The following is an 11,200-nucleotide window of genomic DNA, read 5'->3' on the forward strand; positions in this document are numbered from 1 at the left end:
TAGGGCTGTGTATGGCTGTGTATGGCTATATAGGTCTATGTAGGGCTATGTATGGCTATGTAGGGCTGTGTAGGGCTGTGTATGGCTTTGTAGGGCTATGTAGGGCTATGTATGGTTATGTATGCCTATGTATGGCTATGTATGGCTATGTAGGGCCATGTATGGCTATGTATGGCTAGTAAGGCTATGTAGGGCTGTGTAGGATTATGTAGGATTATGTACACTGCTTCTGGTAACTAACGGGGAACCACTATATATGATGCTTACACCACGTACCTACCAACATTTTGTAAGACGCCGCTGACATATCGATGACTCATCTGGTTTAGGTCGATGTTAGTAGTACTTTCCAGCAGGGCTGAAAAACGACTGCGCATGTGTTATGTCATGCGGCAAAAAACGCAGGCTCAGGCGCGCGCTAATTCAAAATGACTCCAGTTTCGCGGGAAATAAACAGACGGCATTTAAATTGAAAAAATAAGGTCACAGTTAAAAAGATAAGGGTTTAAACAACAGTTTTGAGAAGAAAAAACATTTTCCTTAAAATCTAGTGAGTGTAGAAATTTTGAAAAAATTGTTTTCGCGCCGAAAACGGCCATTCGCGTGATCTTTAAGTGAAGTTGCGAACCCGGCTAATTAGTGAAAATTATCGGCGATGTTTACAACACCTTGTTGGCTTTTTATTGTCATTTTGCCGTCTGTTTTTGGGTGTTGGTTTTCTGGTAAAACCAGAAACTCGAAAGAGGATTGTTATGGCCATAGCAAACCCTTACCACCAGGGTTAGCGAGAGTAGCAGAGTTGCCGGAGCACACGATGGTTTGCCTCAGACATCTGCGGATGATCGAGAGCCAAGACAATCGGTGCTCTGCACCCTTTCAAGAGAAGCACTCAAAGAAACTTACAGAGATTCCAGCGACACATTATGGAATTATTGATAATTACGGCCGAAAAAACGAAAACTTCCGACCAGGGAGCAAGTGGTGCCATGCTTGTAAAAGGAAGTTTTACAAAAAAACAGAAGGAGAAAGTGGTATGGCAAGAAGAAAACGAAGTAAGGTAAATATTGGCAATTCCCGGGTTAGTTTGCATTTACATTTTATCAAGTCATTAACAAGTACTCACTTTCCCCAACATGTTCTTGTTACATTCTTTATAGAAAATGGATATCATGACCAGTTTAACGGAAAAGGAGACAGAGTTTTACCAACTTTACCAAAAGGAGGCTGAAAAATGTCACACCCTGACAACACAAATGGAGATGCTGAAACAACAGCTCTCAGGAAACACAGGTTTTACTAATTTACTTTGCATTGCTGCAATTAAATTTTACATCCCTCAACTATTTTGCATTTCCCATAAGACACATTTTGTATTAAACAGTTGGGTTCCTTTATTTTAGAATCAACAATTGACAAGAAGTTAGAGGAATTTCAAAAGGCTCTTTACAGGCACCAAGTTACCACACCTGACATAAAGATTTATGATACAGATTCCATGAAACAGTTTGTGAATAAAAACAGCCCCGGACTCTTTCAAGATCTTCTTACCTGTGTTACAGGAGGTAAAAGCCTGTCTGAGAACAGAAGAAAGCTGCAAGAGCAGAGAGTAGTGGCTTTACTTCACATCCTGGCTTATTTTAGGTATGTACTTTGAGTTTAGTGATCTGGGATATAATTTTGCACACAGTCATTTATAACTGGTATAATAACATTTGTTTTATTTGTCACAGATCACAAAAAACGTCTGCCCTACAGAAGGAAAGTGGACTGCATGCATCCAATTGTGGCATGTCATTACGGGGACTATCTTCTGGCCAGGTGTTGGGATATAGCACAACCCCCAGGACAATACAGCAGTTAAAAGCTAATTTGAGTGTACAACACACAAGCTTCATTTGTCAACAATTTCACAGGGTAAATGAGGTGAGTCCCTTGGGTGTAAATACATCTAATAGCTAAAAGTTGTGTACCAGTTGCCCAAGAAAAAGCTTTGAAACAAAGAGAATCATCATGAAATCTCCTGATACAGTAAATAACATTTATGTGTGTTGTGTTTAATTTTGCTTTTTGTCTTTCTTAACAGCTGCAATGCTTTATAGTTTTAATGCTTGATGACTTCCACAACATCCATTCACTCCATACACCATCACAGTTGGTACGTACAAATGTCATCCACATGGCATCCTGTTTGGCAGATGTTCATCCATCAGTTCATGCAGTCCCTCGGCCTGCATTGCCCTTACACAGACAAGTCACAATAAATGTAAATGGAGAGCAGAGGACCTGTGCTGGCGGAATTGACATTAACGACGTCCTGCAAACAATAACAAACTCATTAAGGAATATGAATAAACAGTTCTGGGACCAGCTACCAAGTTACATGCAAAGCCTTGATCCAGGAAGACTACAAACAGCACTACATGAACTAAGGTACACGTTAGTCTTATTTGTTACCCATTTATCACAGAAAAATGTCTATTACAAAAGAGAAAGACAACAGGTTAACAGCAAAAAAAATTAGACTTAATAATTGCAATGAAATTGTAAATATCTGTAATGTCTGTCTGTTGAACAGGGTGTACTCAGATCCAACAACACAAGACATTGAGACGCTCGAGACTTGTATGCTAGTTGATGAGTTTCAACAAGATTTAAAGAGCATGGAACATTACAAGATGGCCCTTGAACGTGTACTGAACAAATGCCCTCAACTTAACCTGTACAGCAAGAAATTTGTTGTACCATTGCCTGCTGACTGGCCAGGGTGGTACTATCCCAAAAAGCTGATAGCAAGTGGATGGAATCCCAACATTAGCATAATTCCAGAACAAGGGCCATTTCATGTGTGTCTGAATGCTTATGAAGATGTTCTTTTGAATTTTAAATTTTTTTTTGACAAACTGTTTTCGTATGTTTTTGGAGGTACTTTGGCATCGAAACCCAAACCATACCAGACATCCCTGTGTGTTACTGCTGCCTTACTTGGTTGGCAACTGATACGACAAAAGTTACTGGAAAAGTTTGGAAAGTGCAAGCAACATGAATTTGTCACCATTCTACACTTGCTTGAACATGTTTTGCCCCTTGTGTTCTATTAGTATAACATTTTCAGAAGTGGTGACTTAAAGTTGTATGAGAAAGTTATGGCACAAATAGCTATAATTTTCATATGCTGGAAAAGGAGACATTATGAAAAATCAACCTTGTCATTTTTGAGTGATTGTGCATACCAGTGTAAACATCTTCCAGAATACTGGTCAAAGAAGGCAAGTGTTCTCAAACTGATCACAGAAAAGAAGGTTGAAGTTTGGCACTCTGTACTGCGAAGAAACACTGAGAAGTTTGACGATGCAAAAAGCATTGAAGACACAGCAAAGTCTATCGCATCATCAGGTTTTTTAAATGATTTTATACAGTCCTTTGTTCCTCAATACCACCGCGGTCATGCTGAACCAAACTTATGGCTTATCGCAGGGAAGACAGCAGAATTCTTACTTGAACTGTTTAGGAGTGTTTCAAGAAACTGTCAGAAATCACACCAGGTAACACTCCTAGGGAAAAAACATATCACAAATAATTATTTATAATTATTACATTGTTTCTGGCAAGTAAATACAGTGAACTATAAAGTTTTAAAGGTGCCCATAACACAGGTACCATACGGCTTGATAAGTAACTGGCGCTATGTTCTTAATAACTGAAAAAGAGATGACACTGACATTACTTCATCTGAAAAGTAATTATCAGTTTTTGCTCTATTAATCAAAAGAATTGGTAAAAAGTTATACAGTCAATCCACAGAGTAAGAAAACAAAGTTGTGAACTAAAACTAAAGTAAAGAAGCACAATAAAATATGCAAAATGCATTGTGCATACACCTGTAAGTACACTTCAGTGTATTCATATTCTACTGACCTCATTTGGTTTTGTCTTTTTAGGTCGAACGCTCCCTTGCAAATAATGGAAGACCAAAGGGAAAGCCACAGTATTATCTCCCAACATTTGACACCATAGTTGACACAAAGTGTTTTCCACTGAGTTATAACTTGGAGGATGTGGAACCTGGCCTGGAACCTGACCCAAATGTTTACTGTGACTTTCCAACTTGCACAAGAAGAGATACAAGTACTGTCATGAGATTGGCCTGCTTCCACTGTTTTCACCAATCTTGCATTTCATCGCATGATTGTTGCCCGATCTGTCTGGTTCCCCTGAAGAAAAAGGTGGAAAAATTAGTGAACACATTCAACACTGGACTGCTAACTTCTAATGATACTGTTGCTGTTGAAAGTAACGAAGACATTCACGAAGAAGAAGGAATTAGTACACCAGCAGCCATGAGTGTGACAGAGGCTCAGTCATTTTATTCCTCAGCAGAATGGGCTACGAAGGTTGACAGCACAGTGAATAGTTATGCAGCAATCCCTCTTCCATCCCATCCAAACCACAATCACTCTTCAGCTCAACCAACAGTACATGAATCCAACTCTAATACCCCATCTCATGTTCTCACACCCATCACCATCCAACCCTATCACGATGGTAATGTCACCTACTGGTCTTTCCCACATATCATTTCTCAATCTACAATCCTTGGAAGAACAGGAAGTAATGCATGCACATTTATTGCCCTTTTATTTAGCAAAATGTTTTTTTCACCCAATGTCAAAATTCCTGCAACTGGGAGTCCACTAAGCCAGACATGGGTCTATCAGATAGTTGTGCAAGGCATTTTGGCTGGGAACTCTATCTATGACTCAGTAACAAGTATACCTCGAACATTTGGTGTGTTGGAGGCACTTCAAACCTCTAGGGTTTTGAACAACATCATTGGGAATACTACCGTGGGCCCTGAACTGCCCGTTAGCATTGTCCCTGAGACGAATCCCACAGCTTCTTTGCCTTACTACTGGAGACAAGCTCTAGTCAAAGGGCGAACAACATCAGTATTTATTTTACGGTCCAACACAGTTGTCTTTATTCCAACAACACAGGGAATTTTTCTTTTAGACAGTCATTTTCATGGGAACAGTGGAGCCCAAGTTGCCTTTACAGAGTGGCAGCATTCATTTGAACTTCTCTCTTGGTATAAGAGAATTAATGGCTTCCAATACACACTTGGAACTGTCACCAACGTGACGTTCAACTAGAAAGAGGGCCGTACAGGGGTGCTTTCATAAAAGTCATGAATCCTGAATTCAATAAGATAATTATTTAGTGCCCTGTGACCAAAGGTGGATCGTGCCCGAGAAAAACTCAAATTGATAACCAATAACTGAACCTGAAATGACATTTTAGTATCCGTAATTCGTAGAAGTTATTTCTTTGGTCCATGAATCATGCCAGAAAATCCCCTCTACAAACTTCCAAGAAAGTACTTATATAGGAACAAGTCAACAATGACAGGGATTACTGTCACTTAACTCGAGAAGGTGTATTTTAATATATATGTCTACGTGAAGCTTGCTGGTTTATTTATGAAGACTTCAATTCCCGCGCGATTTCAGTTTTATCTCGCAGTTTACATGCGGGCTTGGTTGGGAGTCAAATTTTAATAAAACTATGATTGGAAGGAATTTATTACGTTACGTCCATTGAAAGTTTACTTGATAATAACTCGATTATATTTTTAAAGTGTATAAAATCAATCAAACCTACTCACCAAGAGCTGCCATCGTTTCCACAAAGAAGGGACGCTTTCAGGAACTTGTCCGCCGGCTTTAAACGAACATTCCCCTTGAATCCTTTCAGCATGTCAGAGAATTTCCGTTGACTGAAAACGTTCACAAACTGCGTCTCTCAGTTCCATCTTGTAACCAAACATTGCCTTGGAACGGCCGCGTTCACCGCCATACTTTTCATTGATCAAACGATCGAAATGAGAGACAATCGCCTCGCCTGACGCATGCGCAGTCGTTTTTCAGCCCTGCTGTACTTTCCTTGTTTGGCGGTCGGATAAGAAGCTCAAAATAGGCCCTTTGCAGCTAGCCATTCACGTGGTACAAAAAAGCCACGCTGGAGAGCAAAAGTCGCACTGGGACAAGACAAACAAAAGACATGCATAATTTTAAATGGTAATTTTCTTTGTCTGCCTTGTCCCTGTGCGACTTTTGCTCTCCAGCACGACGGTTTTGTACCACGAAAATGGCTAGCTGCAAAAGCTGCAAAGGGCCTATAGATGGTTTTCACAGTGACGTCAACAAATTGTAAAGTCTAAATAGCAAGGTCTTACGATTTCTTATTTACACTAGGTTGAAGATAACAAAAAGTAAACCTTTGTACAAGTTTCCCGTTCCCGTAAGATGTGTCATTTCGAAAATACAGCAATTTGAACTTCCAAGTTTTCATCGGGTGCGTGACACCAAAATAGGAATGCTGTCTCGCTAAAAAAAAGTCTCTCCTCTTGATTTCCATCAGTATAACCGTTTCAAGTATTAGAAGTTATGTTTATGCGCGAGTACGCTAGTTTGGTGCACCAAAACGGTGCACCAATATGGCGTCTCCATACAAAGCTCCACCAAGTTACGTTTCGGTAAATAACTCAGAAACTGTGGGCCACAAAGACCTGACACTTGGACAAATTTTTTATTTATTAGTTTTTTATAACATTTCATTTTCTTGGCTTCTTCCACTGGACCGTTTCCAATTTATTTTTTTGTTGCGTGACCGAGAAAAGGATCTACTGGGTGGGTACGCGCTGGTGCGTGAGTACGATCGGTAAACAAGTGATGTCACATATATGCGCAGATGCGCAAATTGCGCAGTTCGTTATTTGGCCAACGAGGGAGTTGTTCGTTCTCACGGAAGTATCCTGTGATGTTATCCGTTTGTTCACAACTGCAGCGCTTCCTACCTAGCAAAATGTTCAGAACCAAAGGAATTTTGCTTGTCACTACATTTTTGTGTTTTCCTGGTGTTATTTCGGCTACTTACCCATGTTCGAACTACTCGGACTTGAACGGCACACTTCAGTCACCTGGTTACAGTACGGGAAAGTACCCTGCGAACCAGAATTGCACCTATGATATTCGTGTTCCTGATGGAAAAAGAATAATTCTTGCCTTTGACTTTAAAAGATTTAATATTTTGGGAAGTATGCCAAATTGTCCTGAGGATTCTCTGGAAATAATTGTCGGGTAAGTATAAGATCCAGATTCCAATATTGTCTTGCAGACATGTTTTGACTAGCTTTGCACATACGCGGTATCACATGCATGTTCTCTCAAAGCGGAATATACAGTATAAGCTTAAAAGCAATAATCGCTTCTATCAGTGGCTAGATTCAGGAATTTGAAAGAAAAGCAATTATTTTAAGTATGTCCCTTGCGAATTTTCAAATGTCGTGCTTCGTTCTTCAAGTTATGTGAGCTTCACTTATACCTTTCAATATTTCCCAGTGACAGGCTAGACGCGGATAAGTTTTCATTCAGTCACTTTAATCAGAAAAGTGTTTGGCATTGTTCGACTTTCTCACGTCATTCCCAAGATAACTGGGTGATGGTCTATTCGTTTCTCAAACTTCTCAGATGAGACATGAAAGGAAAGTTGTTAATAATTCGAACGATGTCGATTATCAGGATTTTTGTATGATAATCAACCATGCGCTGTTAATGATTGTTATTATACATCAGACTCACTATGAAAAATCTGATTGGTTGAGAGCATTCAATCAATTCACAATAGCTTGTGAACTTGACATGATAAATGCAATATCTGCTGCAGATAAAAGTAAAGATAAAAATTACTTACTATTTTTATTGCTCACATTCTGATTGTACTGTTTGCTTTATTACCAAAGATAATTTCCTCTGTTAATGATATAAGAAATAAATCATATATGTACTGCAGAAATGAAATGAAAATGAAGAATGATCGTCGCGGTGAACGCAATTTATGCAATTGCGTAAAGAAACCTGAAAAAATTCAGGACTTCAATGAGGTTTGAACCCATGACCTTGCGATACCGGTGTAATGCTCTACCAACTGAGCTATGAAGCCACTGACGTTGGGAACAGGTCAATTGTGGGTTCCCGTAAAAGAAATGACTGTTAATAATATATGAAATAAATCATATATGAACTACACACTACCTGCCTTGATTAGCCTTGCTATTTGCAGGTGGTGTGATATTTTGTATATTTAATGTAAGAAATAAAGATGTTGTTGTTGTTTGTTGTTGTTATGGGACTCAGTCTACCAAAAAATATTATAAAACAGTTACAACTGACAAGTCTTTCAAAAATAAAATCAGAAAACTTAAGGCCTATATCCAGTCGGTAATTATTTCCCCAATCTGCATTTTTTTTATCAGGTATCATTTTTAAGATGAGTTATTTCTAAATTTTAAAATCAACGTAATTATTATAGCTATACATTTGTACATTTTTATCTCTTAGGGCTAAAAGGAAAAGGAAATGAAAATAATGATAATAATATAATTATTGAGAATCAACCCAGGTTAAATCAAAATTTAATTAACCTGAATTAAAATTGACCTGCAACATATAATTATTATTATCCTTTTAATTGTGAGTTTATACCTGTAAAATAGGTTTTTAGTTAAGTGTTAATTCTGTTAATAAATTGTTTTGTTGGGACGAGCCTGTTCCAGGCGTTCAGGTAGTGGGGAGCGGTACGAAGTAAAAAGGAGCACAAAAAATTAAAAGCGAGGGGGGAGGAAGAGAGGTGAGAAAGGGAACGCTTGTAAGATTTGTTTCAAATAGACTCATATGCCCACTCAGACCGCATCAGCTGTAGGTGGTCTTCACCTTTCAATCAAGATTGGTGTTACAGCCCCATACATTTATTATTTTTCTTGCGAATAAATCAAAATTTCTCAGAACAAAAATTAATATTATGTATACATAATCTTACTAAAAACCTATAATGAAAGACTTTCAGACAATAGAGAGTGGGACAAGTATTCATGCACAATGAATTTATTTACAGCGTTAAAACATGACTTCAGTGTGTACGTGACAAAAAAATTATGAATCAAGTGACAAACAAATATCGCTCATTTCGATAGAAAGCCGTTTCAATACAGATTTTTAACTGAAGCAATCAAAATGCACTACAATTAAAAGGAAAATGTACCATTCGGTGATTGAGTGGACCTCATCAATGGCGATAGCTGCAACTTGCTTTCCAAGCTTTCCTTCTTGAAGTCCTTTTGTCCATTCCTTAGACAATCACGATTTGGGACTTCAGTATACAATTTCACAGCTTCCACTGTAACGGCTTCATCCACAGCTCCCATCATTGCCGCCGCTACTCCGATTTTGTTCAAAAGTTCCACTATTCTTTCATGATGGCAATCAATGGGGTTACCACAACAATCATAAATGGCATTCGCCATATTGCATTTCTCTCTGTGATTGAAGACGCTCCACTGTTGACCAAAACTGTCAAAATCAACCAATCGGAGGGTATACCCAACCTGAGATCAGGCGTTATTTTTTTTGCTTCTTTGTTTCTTTGGCTCAAGAGGGAAAAAAATAACACCCGATACAATTATTTAACAAGCCGCTTACCGCCCCCTAATTTACATAATGTAACGTCTGCCTCACCTGTCATGTTATTAGCCAATAAGCGTTTACCATTCGGGAATCAAATTTTAATGTCTCTTTTGAAATCAGTTTTAGGGAAAAGAAATTTTTTAAGTATGTCCATGTTCATATAGCTCTTCCTAAAAAAAAAATTAAATATGTTGTTTTTGTGATGAAAAAATACTGCTAGCTAGAGCTGCTCAGTACCTTTATTTAACAGCTACAAAAAATAAAGAATTCACAGGTTAAAAAAATTGGGCTGAAGCACCATATTTTACAAACTGAAAGGTGTTGTGAAAGCGAAGATTGCTCAGAATAATTCGCAGGTTTCTGAAGGAGAAATTACATTCAAAGAAATGTATCATGCCCTGACTTCCTGTGAGAGACATAAAGGGATAATAGGGAGAGGGCATGATCTCAGGCTAAGGGTATACCAAGATCTGGTATACCGGAACGCACTTTTGTTAAAAATTTTTACAAGCGTTACTGCACCTCTCTCCCCAGTCCCCTTCTACTTTTCATCGATTTCTTTACTTTGCACCGCTCTCCACTACATGAACACTTGGAACTGGCTATGTTGGGACATGTATATTATATATTAAGGCCCTGTCAGGGTAAATTCCATCAAGCAACATGTCTGCATTGAAACTGCAGTAACATACTTGTACACTGTGAGACTCAATGAGATGGTGAAAAACAATATGAAGATGGGTTGAATACCAACAAGGGACATGCATGGTCTTATCCTTTAGAATTCAGTTTGTATGGACACATGTACCCCTTCTTAGGACATGTCTCTATATTTAAGTTTCATTGTTCTGTTAAATGTAATGGTTGTGTGACAAAATGTGTCGTGCATAATTTTCCCTTTGGGTACTCAGCTACGATAATCATATGATACAGAATTTACAACTGAAAGTCCTACCAACATTGTTGCGTGGAGACAAAAAAGGTACAAAGGTCATAAACTGTAACTCTGTACTGTCTTTACTGTAGAATAATAAATTTTTTAACCCAGATAAAACTATGCCAGATTTGTGTTAACTAATAAAAATAGTTGGCCCAAAATTTCCAACCCTCTCCCTTCACAAGAAAACCTTCTCAAATGCAGAAAAATGTCAGACATATTGCTGCCCCTCCCCACTTAACTGTGCTCGATGACCTTGACAGTTTAGTGAATTTTTCCATTTCAATTTCAGATGCGGGAACCTCAAGAGATCACTTGGCAAATTCTGTTCATGTTCAAATCTTTCAATGCCAGACAAGATCTATACCTATGACAACTGTCTGACTCTTGTTTTCAAATCTGATGGCTCCAATGCAGGATTGGGCTTTCTAGCGACATACACTACGACAGATAACAATGTAACAAGATTGGATCCCAATAACAATTGTAGGTATGTACAACTCACTTGGCTTGCCCAATGTTTATTGCACTATTGAAGGAGTTGCTGTGTTTATTTACTCTTAGGAGGAATAGTATTATACTTGTATTAATCACCCAGTTGGGGGTGATTCTAGTGGATTAGCCTTAAAATAATACTGAATTCCATTTTCACCTCTGGCATCTATGTTGTCAAACTGTTAGTTGAAATGTAAAGAGGACTTTGTGTTTTAAACTGTTTACTGTATTACTTTTGTGGTAATCAGGG

General features: G+C 38.4%; 2 protein-coding genes across 2 annotated transcripts in view; both read left to right on the plus strand.

Annotated features, from left to right (window-relative positions):
- The first annotated feature begins 2,176 nt into the window (after window positions 1-2,176).
- LOC140945816 (uncharacterized) lies at window positions 2,177-3,113 on the plus strand. Its single transcript, XM_073394867.1, has 2 exons — window positions 2,177-2,430; window positions 2,576-3,113. Exons 1-2 carry the CDS (start codon window positions 2,177-2,179, stop codon window positions 3,096-3,098), a joined length of 777 nt encoding a protein of 258 aa, XP_073250968.1. The 3' UTR covers window positions 3,099-3,113.
- Window positions 3,114-6,951: 3,838 nt separating this feature from the next.
- Window positions 6,952-11,200, plus strand: part of LOC140945811 (ovochymase-2-like) — a 28,874-nt gene continuing 24,625 nt past the window's right edge. The window contains exons 1-2 of the mRNA XM_073394862.1: window positions 6,952-7,136; window positions 10,748-10,945. Of these exons, the coding sequence (XP_073250963.1) occupies window positions 7,096-7,136; window positions 10,748-10,945 (239 nt within the window). The 5' untranslated portion in view covers window positions 6,952-7,095. The remainder of the gene's footprint in view (window positions 7,137-10,747; window positions 10,946-11,200) is intronic.

Source organism: Porites lutea, chromosome 8 (genome assembly GCF_958299795.1).
Source record: "Porites lutea chromosome 8, jaPorLute2.1, whole genome shotgun sequence".
Lineage (NCBI taxonomy): Eukaryota > Metazoa > Cnidaria > Anthozoa > Scleractinia > Poritidae > Porites > Porites lutea.